The following is an 18566-nucleotide window of genomic DNA, read 5'->3' as shown; positions in this document are numbered from 1 at the left end:
ATGAATAGGAAAGGTTGGAGGGACATTGGCCAGGAGCAGGCAGGTGGGACTACTTTAGTTTGGGATTATGGTCAATATAGATTGGTGGATTGAAGGGTCTGTTTCCATGCTGCATGACTTTATGACTGTATGTTCTGGTCACTGCATTATCGGAAGAATGTGAAAGCTTTTGGAAGTATTCAGAGGAGATTTATTGGGATGGTGCCTAGTATGGAGGGAAGGTCTTACGAGGAGATGCTGAGGGTCTTGAAGCTGTTTTTGTTAGAGAGAAGAAGGTTGAGAGGTGACTTAATTGAGACATATAAGATAATTGTAGGGTTATATAGGGTGGACAATGAGAGCCTTTTTCCTCGGATGGTAATGGCTAGCACGAGAGCACATAGCTTTAAATTGACGGGTGATAGATATAGGACAGATGTCAGAGTTAATTTCTTTACTCAAAGAATAGCAGGGATGTGGAACGGCCTGCGTGCTACAGTCGTAGACTCACCAACTTTAAGAGCAGTTAAATGGTCACTGGATAGACAAATGGATTAAAAATGGCATAGTGTAGGTTTGATGGGCTTCAGATTGGTTTCACAGGTCGGTGCAACATCAAGGGTTGAAAGGCCTGTACTGCGCTCTAATGTCCTATATTCTATAATATCAAAGACCTGCTCCTCATCCATTAACAATATCCAGCCATTCCTGCCCCTGACTGGCACAGTGCTGTTGCTGGGTACATATAACATACAAGTTAGGAGCAAAAGGACCAGGCTCTTTGGCCCTCCAAACTTGCACTGACACATTTCACCGTTTTGTGCTAAAACTGTCTTCACTTACAGGATCCATATTCCTCTATTCCCTTCCTATTCATGTATTCATCCAGGTGTTTCTTCAACACTGCTATAGTGTCTACTTTCACCACCTCCTTTGGCAGTGCATTCCAGGCACTCACCAGAATTTGTTTGAAAAACTTGCCTCAAACATCTCTTTTAAACATTCATTTCCCCCCCCCCCCCCACTCCCCCCGCAATCACACGTTGAATCTGTGTCCCCTTGTAATTGACCCCTGCACCCTAGGAAAAAATCCTCATACTTTCCACTCTATCCTTGCCATTTACAATCTTATAAACTTCTATCAAGAGCTTCAGTGAAACCAACCCCAGTTTATTCAACCTTTCTCCACAGCTAAAATCCTCTATACCAGGCAACATCCTGGTAAAACTTTTCTGTACTCTCTCCAATGCATCCACATCCTTCTGGCAGTGTGGTGACCAGAATTGTATGCAATATTCTAAGTATGATGCAACAAACGTTCTATAAAACTGCAGCCTAACTTGCCTATCCTTATACTTAAAGCCCCTTCCAATGAAGGCAAGCATGCCATAGGCCTTTGTTACTACCTTATTGACCTGTGCTGTCACCTTCAGTGATCTGTGGACCTGCATAACCAGATCCCTCTGCATGTCAATACTTCTTTGGGCTCTGCCATTCACTGTATAATTTCCATCTGTACTTGCCCTTCCAAAATACATTACTTCAAATTTGTCCAGGTTAAACTCCACCTGCCATTTTTCTGCCCTTGCCTTCAACTGATTTATATCCTGCTGTATCCTCTGACAATCCTCCTCACTATTTGCAACTCTACCTGTCTTTCTATCGTCCGCAAACCTACTAATTAGACAAGCCACATTTTCCTCCAAATCATTTATATAGACCACAAAGAGAAGAGTCTTAGCACTGATCCGTGTGGGATACCACTAATTACAACCCTCCATTCCAAAATGCATCTTTCCATCACCACCCTGTGTCTCTTATAATCAAGCCAGTTCTGTATCCATTTTGAGCTGAAAAATGTGTTGCTGGAAAAGTGCAGCAGGTCAGGCAGCACCCAAGGAGCAGGAGAATCAACGTTCAGGAAGGGCTTATGCCCGAAACGTCAATTCTCCTGCTCCTTGGATGTGGCCTGATCTGCTGCGCTTTTCCAGCAACACATTTTTCAGCTCTGATCTCCAGCATCTGCAGTCCTCACTTTCTCCTTTTTTCCCTCTGTATCCATTTTGCCAGCTCAGCCCGATACCATGTGACTTCAATTTTTGTACCAGTCTGCCATGAGGGACCTTGTCAAAGGCATTACTGAAGTCCACGTAGACAACGTCAACCACTTTTCCCACATCAAATATCTTCAACACCTCCTCAAAAAACTCGATCAAGTTAGTGAGGCACATAAATCCGTACTGTCTATCGCTAATAAGTCTATTTTCTTTGAAATGTGTATAGATCTTGCCCCAAGAATCTTTTCCAATATTTTCCCTATCATCAACAGGAGACTCACAGGCCTGTAATTTCATTGATTATCTCTACTACCCTTCTTAAACAATAGGACAACATTGGCTATTCTCCAGTCCTCTGGGACTTCACCTGTAGCTAAAGAGAATATAAATATGTTTGTCAATGCTCCAGCAATTTGTTCTCTTGCCTCCCTCAATATTCTTGGTTACATCCCATCAGGACCTGGGGACTTTCTATCTTAATACTTTTTAAGACGAATAACACCTCTTCCTTTTTGATAGCAGCTTGGCTTAGAAATTCAACACTCCCTTCCCTGAGATCATCCTCCACCAATTCCTTCTCTTTGGTGAATACCAACACAAAGTTTCGTTTAGGACCTCACCTACCTCGCCTGGCTCCACACATTGATTCCCTCCTTTGTCCATGAGTGGGCCAAACCTTTCCCTGGCTACTCTCCTTTTTTATATATATGTAAAATGAAACAGAAAAATGCTTTAAACACTTTGCGGTTCAGCAGTATCTGTGGAGAGAGAAACAGACCAAAAATGTTTGATAATCTTCCCTCGTCTTAAGTCTCTCTGACCTGATTTATATTTACAGCAATGTTTTGCTTTTAATTCTTTTTTGTATGCTTAAGTAGGTTTTGAATAATATACTAGCCTAAATAGGCTGAATGAGTTGATTTATCTCTCCTTCACTCTTCTCACATAGAGAAACACAGGAGGCAGATGAAGCACGTGCATCGATTTGTTTCCATTGTTCTTTTTTCCTGAAATCAGTCACAAGCTACATCATGCACAGCAGAGCAAGAGACTCTCTCTTATCACTGCCAACTGGAGATTGGTAATCAACCTCCTGGAGTTGGAATGTATCCCAGGGCTTCTGCTTCAGAAGCAGGAATACTCTCTACTGTACCAGAAGGCCTCTTCTTTATTCTGACCTAAACGTTTTTCTTGAAGTAGCAGCAAAAACAGTTGAGGATAAATGGCAGACATTTAAGAAAGTAATGCGTAGTCCATAGTAAAGATATGTTACAGTGAGGAAGAAGAATTCTGGGAAGGAGAAAAGACAACTATGGTCACCAGGGAAGTTAAGGATAGAGTCGAAAAGTGTGGCGCTGGGAAATCACAGCAGATCAGGTAGCATCCTGACTGAGTAGCCAGGGATTTTATTCATTAGAGTTCAGAAGTTTGAGGGGAGATCTAATAGAAACTTACAAGATAATGCATGGCTTAGAAAGGGTGGACGGTGGGAATTTGTTTCCATCAGGTGGGGATACTAGGACCCATGGGCACAGCCTTAGAATTAGAGGGGGTCAATGAGGAGTCATTTCTTCAGCCAGAGAGTGGTGGGCCCGTAGAATTCATTGCCATGGAGTGCAGTGGAGGCTGGGACGTTAAATGTCTTCAAGGCAGAGATTGATAAATTCTTAATCTCGGAAGGATTTAAGGGATATGGGGAGAGTGCGGGTAAGTGGCATTGAAATGCCCATCAGCCGTGATTGAATGTCGGAGTGACTCGAAGGGCCAAATGGCCTCACTTGCACTCCTATGTCTTATAGTCTTATCCATGGGGCAGGACAGTCAACGTTTCGGGCATAAGCTCTTCATCAGGAATGTGGAAGGGGGAAGGGGTATGAGAGATAAATAGGGGAATGAGGGTGGGTCGTCCCCCTTTCCCCCGCACAATATTCCTGATGAAGAGCTTATACCTGAAACATTGACTGTCCTGCTCCTTGGATGCTGCCTAATCTGCTGTGCTTTTCCAGCACCACACTTTTCGACTCTGACTGGACAGCATCCGCAGTCCTCATCTCCTCCAAATTAAGGATAGCATCAGCTTGAAAGACAATCTGTGGAAAAGTTTTGTGGTAAGTCAGAGGATTGAGAAAGTTTAAAAGACCAACAAAAGGCAACCGAAACAAGAAAGAAAATAAACTTTGAGGGTAAATTTGCAAGTAATTTCAAGACAGACAGGAAGAGCTTATAAAAAGGAAGAGAGAAGCCAAAGTCAACTTAGGCTCCTTGGACAATAAGTGAATGGGCAAAAACCTGGCAGATGGAATGTAATGTGGGAAAAATGGGAGGTTATGCATTTTAGAACACAGAACAATTCAGTGCAGAACAGGCCCTTTGGTCCTCAATGTTGTGCTGACCTGTGAACTAATCTAAGCCCATCACCCTACACTATTCCATCATCGTCCATGTGCTTATCCAAGGACTGTTTAAATGCCCCTAATATGGCTGAGTTAACTACATTGGCAGGCTGGGCATTCCATGCCCGTACCACTCTCTAAGTGAAAAACCTGCCTCTACCATTTGTCTTAAATCTATCATCCCTCAATTTGCAGCTATGTCCCTTTGTACAAGCAGATGTCATCATCCTAGGAAAAAGACTCTCACTGCCCAGCCTATCTAACCCTCTGATCGTCTTGTATCTCTCCATCAAATCCCCTCTTAGCCTTCTTCTTTTCAATGAGAACAGACACAAGTCTCTCAGCCTTTCCTCATATGAGCTTCCCTCCAGACCAGGCAACATCCTGGTAAATTTCCTCTGCACCTTTTCCAATGCTTCCACATCCTTCCCGAAATATAGTGACTAGAAATGTACACAATATTCCAAGTGCGGCCGTATTAATGTTTTGTATAGTTGCAGCATGACATCATGGCTCCAGAACTTAATCCCTCTACCAATAAAACCTAACATACTGTATGCCTTCTTAACAGCACTGTCAACCTGGGTGACAACTTTCTATGTACTTTCTATGTACATGCACACCAAGATCCCTCTGCACATCCACACTACCAAGAATCTTTCCATTGACCCAGTATTCTGCCTTCCTGTTATTCTTCCCAAAGTGAATCACCTCACATTTATCTGCATTGAACTCCATTTGCCACCTTTCAGCCCAGTTCTGTAGTTTATCCAAGTCTCCCTGCAACCTGCAACATTCTTCTCCATTGTCCACCGCTCCACCGACTTTAGTACTATCTGCAAACTTACTAACCGATCGACTTATGCCTGCGTCCAAGTGTCTATAAAAATGACAAACAACAATGGTACCAAAACAGATCCTTGTGGCACACCACTAGTAACCGGACTCCAGGCTGAATATTTTCCATCAAACACCACTCGTTTTGGCAAGAAGAACAGAGGAGCTGAATATTATTTAAATAGAGGAGGACTGCAAAAAGTTACAAAACAAAGGTTTTTGGGAGTCCGTGTCTATGAATCACAAAAAGTTAGCAGTCAAGTTCAGCCACAGGGCATGTTGGCTTTTATTTCAAGGGGAATGGAATATAAAAGTATGGAGATTTTGTAAAAACTATGCAAGGCACTAGTCAGACCACAGTAAGAAGACTGTGGACAGTTTTGGGCCCATATCTAAGGAAAGATGTACTAGTATTGGATACAGTCCAAACAGATTTGCAAGGCTGGTACTAATTTGAGTATAGAATAATGAGATGTGACGTTATTGAAATATACACAATTCTTAGGGAGTAAAGTAAAACAAAGAACCATGGATGCTGAAGATCTGAAACAAAAACAGAAATTATTGGCAAAATTCAACACGTCTGGCATCATCTTTGGGAAGAAATCAGAGTCAACTTTTCAAGTCTGGTGACTCTGATGAAGACGTTCTGATGACAAAGTCATTTCTCCTTTGTGAGATAGTCTAGAACCAAAAGATATAACCTGAGAAAAAATGGTCACCCATTTAGGACACAGATGAGGAGGAATTTACACTCTTACTGGGTTGTAAATCTGTGGAATTCTTCACCGCAAGGGCTGTTGAGACTGGGAATTAAGCATATTCAAGGCTGAGAAAGACAGATGTTTCATCAGTAAGGGAACAAAGGGCTATGGGAAAAAGCAGGAAAGTGGAGTTGAGGATTATCAAATTATCCATGACCTCACTGAATGGTGCAGCAGACTTGATGGGCTGAATGGTCTACTTCTGTTCCTATGTCTTTAGTGCTATGGAGGCTTTGCTTTATGCATAGTTTCTGGGGACAAGGAACTTCATGATGTTATTAATATATAAAAAAAACTTGTGAAATAAGGGGATTTCCAGGGGTCACAACCATTGTTACAGTGCAGAAGGAGATCATTCATCCCATCATATTTGTATTGGCTCTGAGCATTTTCTCTGCTCTTTTCTCTGCAAACCAGCATGGTGTTTCTATTTAAGTAATCAAACAAGATGGTGGCAGAGTAGCAGCACAGCTTGTGGGCTCTGGCTCAGTACTCGTCTGCTCCATCCGCCACAGGTTTTCTCCTTCCTTCACTATCCTTTTTTAGATTGTAAGTTTACTCGCTTAGCTGGCAGGTTTGTTCTCAGAAGTTTTCTGACCATGCTGGGTAACATCATCAGTGAGCCTCCGGTGAATCACTGGGGTTCTGTCCTACTTTCTGTTTATGTGTCTTGGTCTGTTGTGGGTGATATCATTTCCGGTTCTTTTTCTCAAAGGTTGGTAAATGGGGTACAAATCGATGTGTTTATTGATGGAGTTCCGGGTTGAATGCCAGGCCTCTAGGAATTCCTGTGCATGTTTTTGTTTAGCTTGGTGGCCGGAGGAGAGAGCAGGAATATGCAGCCCGGAGTGGCCAGGGGAGAGAGCGGGAATATGCAGCCCAGAGTGGCCGGGGGGGAGAGAGCGGGAACATGCAGCTTGGAGTGGCCGGGGGGAAAGAACAGGAATATGCAGCCCGGAGTGGCCAGGGGAGAGAATGGGAATATGCAGCCTGGAGTGGTCAGGGGAGGGTGCGGGAATATGCAGCTTGGTGTGGCCGGGGGGAGAGAGCGGGAACATGCAGCTCAGAGTGGCCGGGGGAGAGAGCAGGAATATGCAGCTCGGAGTGGCCGGGGGTGAGTGCGGGAACATGCAGCTCGGAGTGGCCAGGGGAGAGAACGGGAATATGCAGCTCGGAGTGGCCGGGGGAGAGAACATGAACATGCAGCTCGGAATGGCCGGGGGGAGAGAGCAGGAACATGCAGCTTGGAGTGGCCGGGGGGAGAGAGCGGGAACATGCAGCTTGGAGTGGCTGGGGGGAGAGAGCGGGAACATGCAGCTCGGAGTGGCCAGGGGGAGAGAGCGGGAATATGCAACTCGGAGCAGAGAGAGTGGGAATATGCAGCCCGGAGTGGCCAGGGGAGAGAGTGGGAATATGCAGCCCAGAGCAGCCAGGGGAGAGCAGGAATATGCAGCCCGGAGCAGGAAGAGCGGGAATATGCAGCCGGAATGGCTAGAGGATAGAGTCGGAATATGCAGCCCAGAGCAGCCGGGGGAGAGGCCGGTGGGGGGAGGCGGGGTGGGGGCACAGTGGGAACGTGCAGCCCGGAGCAGCCAGGGGAGGGAAATAGTGGGAACACACAGCCCGGAGTGGCTGGGGGAGAGCGCGGAAATATGCAGCCCCGAGTGGTCAGGGGAGACAGCGGGAATATGCAGCCCACAGTGGTCAAGGGAGAGTGTGGGAATATGCAGCCCGGAGTGGCCAGGGGAGAGAACGGGAATATGCAGCCCGGAGTGGCCAGGGGATAGAACGGGAATATGCAGCCCGGAGCAGGGAGAGTGGGGATATGCAGCCCGGAGTGGCCAGGGGATAGAATGGGAATATGCAGCCCGGAGCAGGGAGAGCGGGAATATGCAGCCCAGAGTGGCCAGGGGATAGAATGGGAATATGCAGCCCGGAGCAGGGAGAGCGGGAATATGCAGCCCGGAGCAGCCAGGGGAGAGAGCAAGAATATGCAGCCCAGAGTGGCTAGTGGTAGGAGCAAGAGGCAGTGAGGCAGAGAGAGCAGGCAGTTGGAGGCGGCTGTGGGTGCGAGATCAAGCCCAAAGAGGAGGAGGACAGGCCCTTGTGAGGAGTGTGAGCTCTGCATGGCCACGCACTTATGCAGTATTTCACTTTTAACTGCATTTCTTTGGGTTTTTTTGTAAGAAAGGCTGTGAGTTAACTTTTTAACTTTGTTTTCTTTATTCTTCTGCTTTGTACCAAGATTCTGTACCTAGGTACCTTTGTACCTGAGATGGTACCATAAGTGCGACTTGTAAATTTATCACTGCATTCATGTGAGTACATGTGACAACAAACTCAATTGTAATTCTAATTCAATTCAATTCTGTCTTGACTGCCTCAACTGAAATTGCCTCCAGCATCCTCTGCATTTCAGAGCTGAACCAATTATCATGTGAAAATGTTTATTCATCTCATCTTTGTTTATGTTATAGAACACTTTGAATTTAAATCCTCTGGTTCTCAACTCTCACAGGAGTGGGAATGATTGTGATTCTCCCCACCGAGCCATCCCAATATCCCTGCAAGCAAATGCACTCCCTCCTGCTCAATATTTCCAGCCATACATTCATCTTTCTTGTCTTCCTATTTATGGCAGGTAACAAACATTTGAAATAAGAGAAAATCTAACCACTGCCCCTTGACATTCAGTGGTGTTACCATCTTGGATCCCCTTATCTATCAACATTCTGGGGGTTACCATTGACCAGAAACTCATTTGGACTCACCATATAAATTCAGTTGCTACAAGAGCAAATCAGAAGCTAGGAATACTGCAGCAAGTAATTTACCTCTTGCCTCCCACAGCCTGTTCACCATAATCAAGGCATACGTCAGGAGTGTGATGGAAGATTTCCCACTTGCCTGGATAAGAGCAGCTCCAACAACAGCTTGTCACCAGCCAGGCCAAAGCAATCCTCTTGATTGATTCTACATGCACAAGCATCCATTCCTTTTATTGCTGATGCTCAATGGCAGCAGTGTATATGATCTACAAGATGCACTGCAGAAATTCATCTTCCAAAACCATAATGACATGGGAACAGCACCACCTGCAAGTTCCCTTCCAAGCCACTCACCATCCAGATGTGAAAATATATTGCTGTTCCTTCACTGTAACTGGGTCAAAATTTCCTCTCTCAGAGCATTGTAGGTCTATCAACAGTTACAGGGACTGCAGCAATTCAGAAAACCAGCTCACCATCATCTGGGCCACCCATGGTGCTGCTAATCTGGCTCATGCAGTGTCCCTTTGCGAAACCATTGCCGTTGCCAACATCCAGAATGACAAAATGGTTAGTGAATGAATCCCCAGAAGATTCCTGAACTACCTTGCTATTTTCCTTGGGGCTACCTGCCAGTCACCCATTCCTTATCTGAGTGTTTGTCTTTAACTTGTGTGGTGTCCGCTTTGCTGAATGTGCTATCCACACAGTTCTCAGCCTTGCGGGTGCACCTCAGTGACTCCAGCTGCCATTTGAATTCTGACACCCATTTGTTAAGCTTGTGAAGCTAGTGACCCTTCCTAAACATGGGTTATCTGGGTCAAATGACAGGTCTGTGACTCCCCTGACACAACAAGATGGCCATTCTACTTGGCCAAGGTGCTCTGTCATATGTTTAAGCTAACTTTTAAGTTGGCTTACCTTTATTTACTTTAACCTTACTTTTGTGCTATTAATTATAAACTTGAGATTGTAGAAAGTAGGCATTTTTTGCTTTTACTCAAAAACCAGCTCCTCTCCAGTGTCTAAGAATTTCTCTGTACTAGATAAACTCTGTGAACCTGATGATCTACAAGCCACAGCACCGAGGGTATCACCGTCAGTATATCCGATACATTGATGGTTATCATTCAAAATTCTACTGACTCTGGCATATTTCCTTCCAATAGGAAAGTGGCAAACATAATTTAAAAAAGGAGGGCAAGCGAAAAGAAGGAAGTACAAACCAGTTAGTCTAACAACAGTTGTGAAAATACTAAACTGTATAATAAAGGTGGCATTACCAGGACATATGGTGGTTGAAGGTGGCAGCTCACCACCAATTTCTCAATGGCAATTCAGTTCGGGCAATAAATGTTGGCCCAGTCGGTGTTGCCAAAGGAGTATATGAAAACAACGGGAGGAAGAATGGGAGTCAGATGGTCAACAACAGACAGGAATGCTGTTCCTTTTACCAATTCTAGTTTGATACGTCTTTTTAAAAATTGAATTTTGTAAGTATGAAAATATAAAAGAAACAATCAGGAAGGAAGAAGTTCAAGGTGTCTGTGTGTGTGTGTGTGTGGGGGGGGGGGGGGGTGACAGAGGGAACGTCCATCATCCTTCTTTGTTGAGACTGTGAGGGTGGGATGATGAATGGTGGATTAAGACTGAAGTGAGCAACTACAGCAGAGAAGATAAAGGTGATGTAGGATTCCAATTTATTGTTCTATCCGGGAAAGATAGAGGCAACAACAAAGATAATGGATCAATCAGAATAAATACGAGCGAAATTCAAGCTTAGGCAAGGATTTAGAGGGAAACACAAGTGGCTGAGGAGGAATGCAATGGGAATCAATGAGAATCACATTTTCCTGGGTTCTTAGCAGTTTTCCCTATCACAGTTTCCCATAGTAGGCACTGTGACCTATCTAAACATAAAGAAAAAATACTCAGATCGGAGAAGAGAAAGAACTAGCAAAGATGAAACAGACTTGACAGTGTGAGAAATAAAAACATAAGATATTACAGAAAGATTAACTATTCCCCAATTCTTCTGTAAAGTTCAGATTGTTGATAAATCTACGCTTGGAGTAAGACTAAATTCAGCCAATTGTTCGCCAAATTATTTCATAAAGAATAAATCGATGGAATCCTTTTACATGTGGAAGTTAACTTCTTATGTCTCTGGCTGGTGGCTCACGAGTTGCGTCCTGCTGACGCCAAATAGAGACTCGTGATAATCGCACAATGCCAGCTGCCAGGATTGAGAGGAATGCACTCACCAGTTAACAGTGCGTGGAAGTGTAAGGCTTTCTCCTTATCCTCATGGGAGCACACATCAAACAAATAAGCCTTGATAGGACTGTCGATGAAGTCAGCCGAGAAGTCAAAGACGACCACGCCGAAGACAGTAATCAGGACACCCCAAATATGCCTTTGTTTCCTGTTTTTGATGGTGGCTAAAACATTTTTTTTCAATTAAAAATCATTCATCCCGAAAGATTTGAGTTTAAAGTTATTTGTGTAAATTCGCTATGTGCGTTTTCTCTCCGGCTGATCCCTTTGAAGAAAGTCTAACTACAGTACAATAGTTATAGTTAGTCACAAACTACTTTCGGAATGTAACTTAGCATGCAGGTGACTCAGGTGTAGCGATTTTGTGAGCTCAGACATCACCGTTCAGATGTTTACGCTATTGAGGTGTGTGAACTATGAGCATCTAATGCGGAAAATGAATGATTGAAAAGTTGTATAAGAATGTCTGAGACAAGGCTGCACTTGTTTAATTCTCCAGCACCTTCCAGTGAACTAGGCGTCCCTGGGTGAGTGCAGTTAGACACTTGCCTGTTACCAACGCGTCTCCGTTGAGGAACAGAGTCATTCCGAGCACCATCAGGATCCCCAGCGCCAAGATGTAAGGTCTCCTCCTGCCCCATTTCGAGCGGCAGTAGTCGCTGGCGGAGCCGACGATGGGTTGGAGGATGAAGCCCAGGCAGGGGCTGAGGAGCCACACCAGACTGTAAAGGCTGCGAGGGAGCCCGACACTGAGCAGCACCGGCGTGGCGAACGCTCCCTCTGCAGCGTAGCAGAACTCCCTGCCAAACATCAGGCCGCTGTGCATGAGCAGCCTGAGCAGGGACCTCCTGGGAGGCTCGGCCGGTTCATTGGGGGGCACTTCTGTTGGGTTGCTGCTGCTGCTGCTGCTCCTCACCTCCGCTTCAGGGAGCGGGCTGCCAGTGTCCGTGTGCACTGCTGCTGAACGGGTCATCGCTGACTACTTCACCCTCTGGCCGGAGGTTCACTCATCGGGGCTAGCAGCAGAGAGAGGAGCAACTCCCAAATGACGCAGGAAAACCCCAGGCAGGTTGGACTGAGGAGAACACAACCCCTTCAGCATCTGAGCAATCAGCAGTTTGTTAAAGTTGCGTAAACGTCTGCAAATCGACCGCACAGTGATCTGTGGAAGTTCCACTAAACGCTCCTTATGTACACTCTGAAGCAACCTCTGTTATGATATTTATCGTTCGTTTTGAAATATAACGCAATGGATGTTGCAGTTCTGGTACCCATGGACAATGTAGTTGTACCTCTACATATTTGCCCCTCAACTTTCAATACAAAAGCGTAATATTTACACGCTCCTACAAACTGAAACGTTTTATCTTAAAGGGGACTGGAAGGAGCATCAATATTAATTTTCACAGAAGAGGATACGGGCTTAAGGAGGGGTGTGTTAGTTGGACAATGCATTTGTGTCACTACAGCTTTCTCCTCAACCTTTGATTTGATTTGATGTGATTTATTATTGTCCACGATGACTCTTACCAAGAGTGAAAATAGGTGTGTGCCTTACAAATCATGGAGATCTTGAATAAGTACATCAGGGTAATAGAACAGAATATAGAATGTAGTGTTACAGCTACAGAGAAGGTCCAGAGAAAGAGCAACTCCAAATATATGAGAGGTTCACAAATCTGATAACAGTGGGGAAGAGACTATTCTTAAATCTGTATGCGTTTTCAAACTTTTGCATCTTCTTCTGGATGGAAAAGGCTGAAAGAGAGTGTAACAGGAGAGGGAAGGGTCTTTGATTATGTTAGCTGCTTTCCCAAGGCAGTGGGAAATGTAGACAGAGTCGATGGAAGGAAGGCTGGTTTGCGTGATGGACGGGGCTGCGTTCACAACTCTCTGTAATGTATTGTGGTGTTGGGCAGAGCAAATGCCATACCAAGCTCTGAAGCATCCGGGTAGGTTGTTTTCTGTAAAAGTTGATAAGCGTCATCATGGACATGCAAATTTCCTTAGCCTTGTGAGGAAGTAGAGGTATTGGTGTGTTTTCTTGACTGTAGTGTTGACATTGACGGAGCAGGACAGATCTTTGTAATATTTACTCCTAGGAACTTGAACCTCAGCACCACTGATACAGACAGGGGTATGTCCTCCTCTCGCTTCCTGAAGTCGATGGTCAGCTCCTTTGTTTTGCTGACATTGATTGTTGTCGTTACACCATGCCACTAAGCTGTCTATCTTCTTCCTGTACTCTGTCTTATCGTGGTGTCATCGGCAAATTTGTAAATGGTAGTAGAGTAGAATTTGGCCACAAATTCATGACTGTATAAGGATATTGTAAGGGGCTGAGTATGCAGCCTTGCAGGGCACCACTGTTGAGGACTATTGTGGAGGAGGTGTTGTCACCTATTCTTATTGATTGTGGTCTGTGGGCCAGGAACTACAAGACCCAGTTGCAGAGGGGGGAGCAGAGTTTGGACTTTGGGCCTCGGAGTTTGGAGATGAATTTGGTTGGAATTATGGGGTTGAAGGTGGAGCTAAATTCAATAAATAGAAAAGTGGATAAATCCCCAGGACCTGATCAGGTGTACCCTAGAACTCTGTAAGTAGCTAGGGAAGTGATTGCTGGGCCCCTTACTGACATATTTGGTTCATCGATAGTCACAGTGTGAGGTGCCAGAGACTGGAGTTTGGCTAATGTGGTGCCATTATTTAAGAAAGATGGTAAAGAAAAGCCAGAAAACGAGAGACTGGTGAGCCTGACATTGGTAGTGAGCAAGTCATACAGTCATAGAGATGTACAGCAAGGAAACAATCTCTTCGGTTCTACTTGTCCATGCCAACCAGATAACCCAGCCCAATCTAGTCCCACTTGCCAGCACCCGGCCCATATCCCTCCAAAGCCTTCCTACTCATATACTCATCCAGATGACTTTTAAATGTTGCAATTGTACCAGCCTCCACAACTTCCTCTGGCAGCTTATTCCAAGTTCTTGGAGGGAATCCTGAGGGACAGGGACAGGACTTATATGTTTTTGGAAAGTCAGGGACTGATTAAGGATAGTCAACATGGCTTTGTGCTTGGGAAATTGTGTCTCACAAACTTGATTGAGTTTTTTGGAGAAATAACAAAGAGGATTGATGAGGGCAGAGCGATGGATGTGATATATGTGGACTTCAGTAAAGTTCAGTAATTGACAAGGTTCCTCATGGTAGACTGTTAGCAAGTTTAGATAACATGTAATATGGGGAGAATGAGCTATTTGGCTACAGATCTGGATTAAAGGTAGAAGACAGAGGGTGGTGGTAGAGGGTTGCTTTTCAGACTGGAGGCCTGTGACCAGTGGTGTGTCACAAGGATCAGTGTTGGGTCCACTGCTTTTTGTCATTTATATAAATGATTTAGATGAGAACATTGGAGGTATAGTTAGTAAGTTTGCAGATGACACCAAAATTGGAGATGTAGCAGACAACAAAGAAGATTACCTCAGAGTACAATGGGATCTTGATTGGATAGGCCAATGGGCCGAGGAATGACAGGTGGAGTTTAATTTAGATAAATGTGAAGTGCTGCCTTTTTGGAAAGGCAAATCACGGCAGAACGTTTAGATTTAATGGTAAGGTACGAGGGAATGTTCTGGATTAGTGGTGCTGGAAGAGCACAGCAGTTCAGGCAGCATCCAAGGAGCTTCGGCTATGCTCTTCCAGCACCACTAATCCAGAATCTGGTTTCCAGCATCTGCAGTCATTGTTTTTATCTACGAGGGAATGTTGCTGAATGAAGAGACCTTGGAGTGCTGGTTCATAGTTCCTTGAAACTGGAGTCTCAGGTAGATAGGACAGTGATGTATGCTTTCCTACTGGTCAGACCATTGAGTATGCCATTGTACCTGGGGTAATATGTGATTGTGAGGGACTGGCTGGGGTTGTCTTTAGTGGCATGTGACTATGCAGGAGTGGCCACAGTATCTGAAAGCATTACCAACTGACCTATATAAAGGGGATGTGTTTTCTTTGTTCAGTGCCTCACTTTGACTCGACTTCGCACGCCTGCGAAGAGGGTCAAAGGGATTACTAGCTTGTACAGGTTTAAATAAACTTTAACTGTCTGCAGAAGTTGGTGTGTGTGAATTGCATCTCGTGTGTGAAACTCAGGAAAAGAACCTAACATTTGGTGAGTGGTGGGATTCCAACATACACAGAGCTTCCAGGTGGACTGAATACGTGATCGTCTGGGTGTTGGTTGCATGAGACAGATGGGCCCACAAAGTAAGCTTCACCTCAATCTCTCTCTCTAAACTTAACACTCAGCTAACCCCTCATCTCCTGGGACTCAGTGGTGATGGAATCTTTGAGGCAACTTGTACTCTTGCACACCAACGAGTCACTTTGCATGAAAGAAAAAAATGGTTTTAAACCGGGCTTAGAGTCCAAGGGTTAAATCGGGGTTAGAGTCCCCAGGGTCTTAAATCGGTGTTAGAGTCCCCAGACATATCGAGTCAAAAAAGGGGTTTGAGTCCCTATGAGAAGTGGAAAAGGGGTTAAAGTTCTCTAGGGAAAAGAAGTTTGAAGTCCTCTGCAGACACGAGGTTTGAGGCTTGGGTGCAGAAAAAAAAGTTAGAGTTTGGTACTTCTTAGAGTCACTGCCTTCATCCCCCACACCTCCCCTCAGGTGTACATTTAGGACGGCATGGTGTCACTGGGAAAAGGGGGAGAAAGTGGAGCTGGTCTGCTCGGGTCCTGACAGTAAAGTGCATTAACTGCCAGGGAAGTTTTTTCCAGGTTTTTGTGCTGTGGACTCGACTCTGAGAGTCCGTCTTCTGGGGGAAGGGAGTGACATGGTCAGTGGCGCCATGTAGTCCACTGCGAGGCTTTTCTCTTTTTGTGGGTGTGATTTCATCGGTAGGATACGGCTGGTCTTTCTTACCCTTGCGATTCATCTGGTGGTGGGATGGCGTTCCTCAGTCTGGTTTCCACCGAGGTGAGGATGTTTTAGTGATCTTTTCTTGTGCAGATGGCAGGCACTGTAGGATTAGCAGAGTTTTTATTTCTTGTGTTTTTTCTTTCTCTGTGCTGTGGTGGTTGATTGGGACTCCATCGACTTGATTTATTTTTGTCCAACTCTGGTGTGAATCTTCTGGGGCCATCTCCTCCATCTTTTTGACTCCTCATTTCCATTTCATGGATCATCACTGGGTGAACTGAGGGGGGTCTCAAATGTGCGTGTTTTGCCCCTGTATTAAAATGAGAAGAAGTCTGACCAGAAGCTCTTCAAAAAAAACCCAAGAAAGGATGAAATTAAGGGCTGTACTAATACTTGGGTTGAAGGGGGGAGTTTCAATGTAAATTGTGCCATGCTGTGAGTGTTTGATATTTAAATATTTTGATTTGTTAAAATACCTGTTCAGAAAATCCTTTTAACCGTTTTGCCTTGTTTGAATCAGGATCTCAATTCAATGTGTTTTGTGGGCTATATAATGGGACAGATTCTTTTTTTACATTGAAATTATACAACATTATATCCTTTTTAAAATTATAAGCCTTGCATCCTTAAAACAAATTGAAAGAGTGCCTTGAGTCCCTGATTCATTTCAAATTCTATAACGCCTGTTTTAAAAACACTATTGTGTCAGTGGTCATGCTTTAATGAGAGTACTGTATTAAAATGTCTTTGTTGCTGTGTTTTTAATGCAGAGTGTTCACAAAAAAGAAGAGTGCATTTTAAGTGTGATGTTTTGTTAAGATTTTAGAGAATATTAGAACTTGAGGCTGAGCGGTTTAAGATCTTTCAATTATTGTTAAGACTTCATTGGCCCCCTTCATATTGCAAATTTGAAGAATGTTGAAATAGGCAAACACAATTTAGTGCAGTTAAATGTGTGACTGTCTTCATAACCGATGACCACCTTGGCAAGGAAGGAATGAGAGAGGAACTGCAAAGATACTTGACATTACACACCTGCAAAGAGTGTCAAAGGGGGTCACCTAGTTTGTACAAGCTTTAGTAAACTTTAACTATTTGCAGAAGTTGATGTGTGCAAATTGCACCTTGTGTGTGAGACCTCAGGAAAAGAACCTAACATGGTTGGCATAGATAAGTTGAACCGAAGTGTCTATTTCCATGTTGTGCATCTCTATGACTTTATGACTCAAAGTACAAAGGGATTTGGGAGTGCTAGTCGAGGATTCTCTAAAGGTAAACATGCAGGTTGAGTCAGTGATTAAGAAAGCGAATGCAATGTTGTCATTTATCTCAAGAGGGTTGGAATATAAAAGCACCGTTGTGCTACTGAGACTTTATAAAGCTCTGGTTAGGCCCCATTTGGAGTACTGTGTCCAGTTTTGGTCCTCATTCCTCAGGAAGGACATACTGGCACTGGAGCGTGTCCAGCGGAGATTCACATGGATGATCCCTGGAATGGTAGGTCTAACATACGAGGAACGGCTGAGGATCCTGGGATTGTATTCATTGGAGTTTAGTAGATTAAGGGGAGATCTATTAGAAACTTACAAGATAATAGATGGCTTGGAAAGGGTGGACGCTAGGAAATTGTTTCCGTTAGGTGAGGAGACTAGGACCCGTGGACACAGCCTTAGAATTAGAGGGGGTAAATTCAGAACAGAAATGCGGAGACATTTCTTCAGCCAGAGAGTGGTGGGCCTGTGGAATTCAATGCCGCAGAGTGCAGTGGAGGCCGGGACGCTAAATGGCTTCAAGGGAGAGATTGATAAATTCTTGATGTCACAAGGAATTAAGGGCTACGGGGAGAATGCGGGTAAGTGGAGTTGAAATGCCCATCAGCCATGATTGAATGGCGGAGTGGACTTGATGGGCTGAATGGCCTTACTTCCGCTCCTATGTCTTATGGTCTTATGGTCTAATCTGAGCTAGGTGTCCTTGTTATCCAGATGTCAAGAGGCAATGGCCTAGTGATATTATTGCTGGACTGTTAATCCAGAGACTCAGATAATTTTCTGGGGGCGTGGGTTAGAATTCTGCCATGGCAGATGGTAGAATTTGAATTCAATAAATATCTGGAACTAAGAGTCTAATGGTGACCATGAATCCATTGTGGATTGTTGGAAAAACCCATCTGGATCACTAACGTCCTTTAGGGAAGGAAACTGCTATCCTTACCTGGTCTAGCCTACATGTGATTCTAGACCCACAGCAATGTGGTTGGCATTTAACTGCCCTCTGGGCAATTAGGAATGGGCAATAAATGCTGGCCTGGCCAGTGATGCCATCATCCCAGGAATGAATTTAAAAAATGCTCGAGGGTGAGTGTAGGGTCAAGAAGATGATGACTGCTGTCGATCTGTTGAGACAGTAGGTGAATTGTAGTGGATCTAGGCAAGCTGGGAGGCTGGAGTTAATGTGTGCACTTGAAGCACTTAATAATGATGGATGTCAGAGCCACTGAGTGGGAGTCATAAAGGCACATTGCCTGACTTTCCTTCAGCATGATAAATGATGACAGTGGTCTTCTTTAAGCA

The 18566-nt window shown here is 44.5% G+C and overlaps 1 protein-coding gene across 1 annotated transcript in view; it reads right to left on the bottom strand.

Annotated features, from left to right (window-relative positions):
- Positions 1-12218, bottom strand: part of slc45a2 (solute carrier family 45 member 2) — a 44071-nt gene extending 31853 nt beyond the window's left edge. Inside the window, exons 1-2 of the mRNA XM_072573385.1 lie at positions 11625-12218; positions 11063-11239 (exon numbers count right to left, since the gene is read on the bottom strand). Coding sequence (XP_072429486.1) covers positions 11063-11239; positions 11625-12048 — 601 coding nt within the window. The 5' untranslated portion in view covers positions 12049-12218. The remainder of the gene's footprint in view (positions 1-11062; positions 11240-11624) is intronic.
- Positions 12219-18566: the final 6348 nt, after the last annotated feature.

The sequence above is a fragment of the Chiloscyllium punctatum genome, chromosome 1, assembly GCF_047496795.1.
Source record: "Chiloscyllium punctatum isolate Juve2018m chromosome 1, sChiPun1.3, whole genome shotgun sequence".
NCBI lineage: Eukaryota > Metazoa > Chordata > Chondrichthyes > Orectolobiformes > Hemiscylliidae > Chiloscyllium > Chiloscyllium punctatum.
Note: the sequence above shows the minus strand (reverse complement) of the source record. Positions and strands in the feature narration are given on the sequence as shown.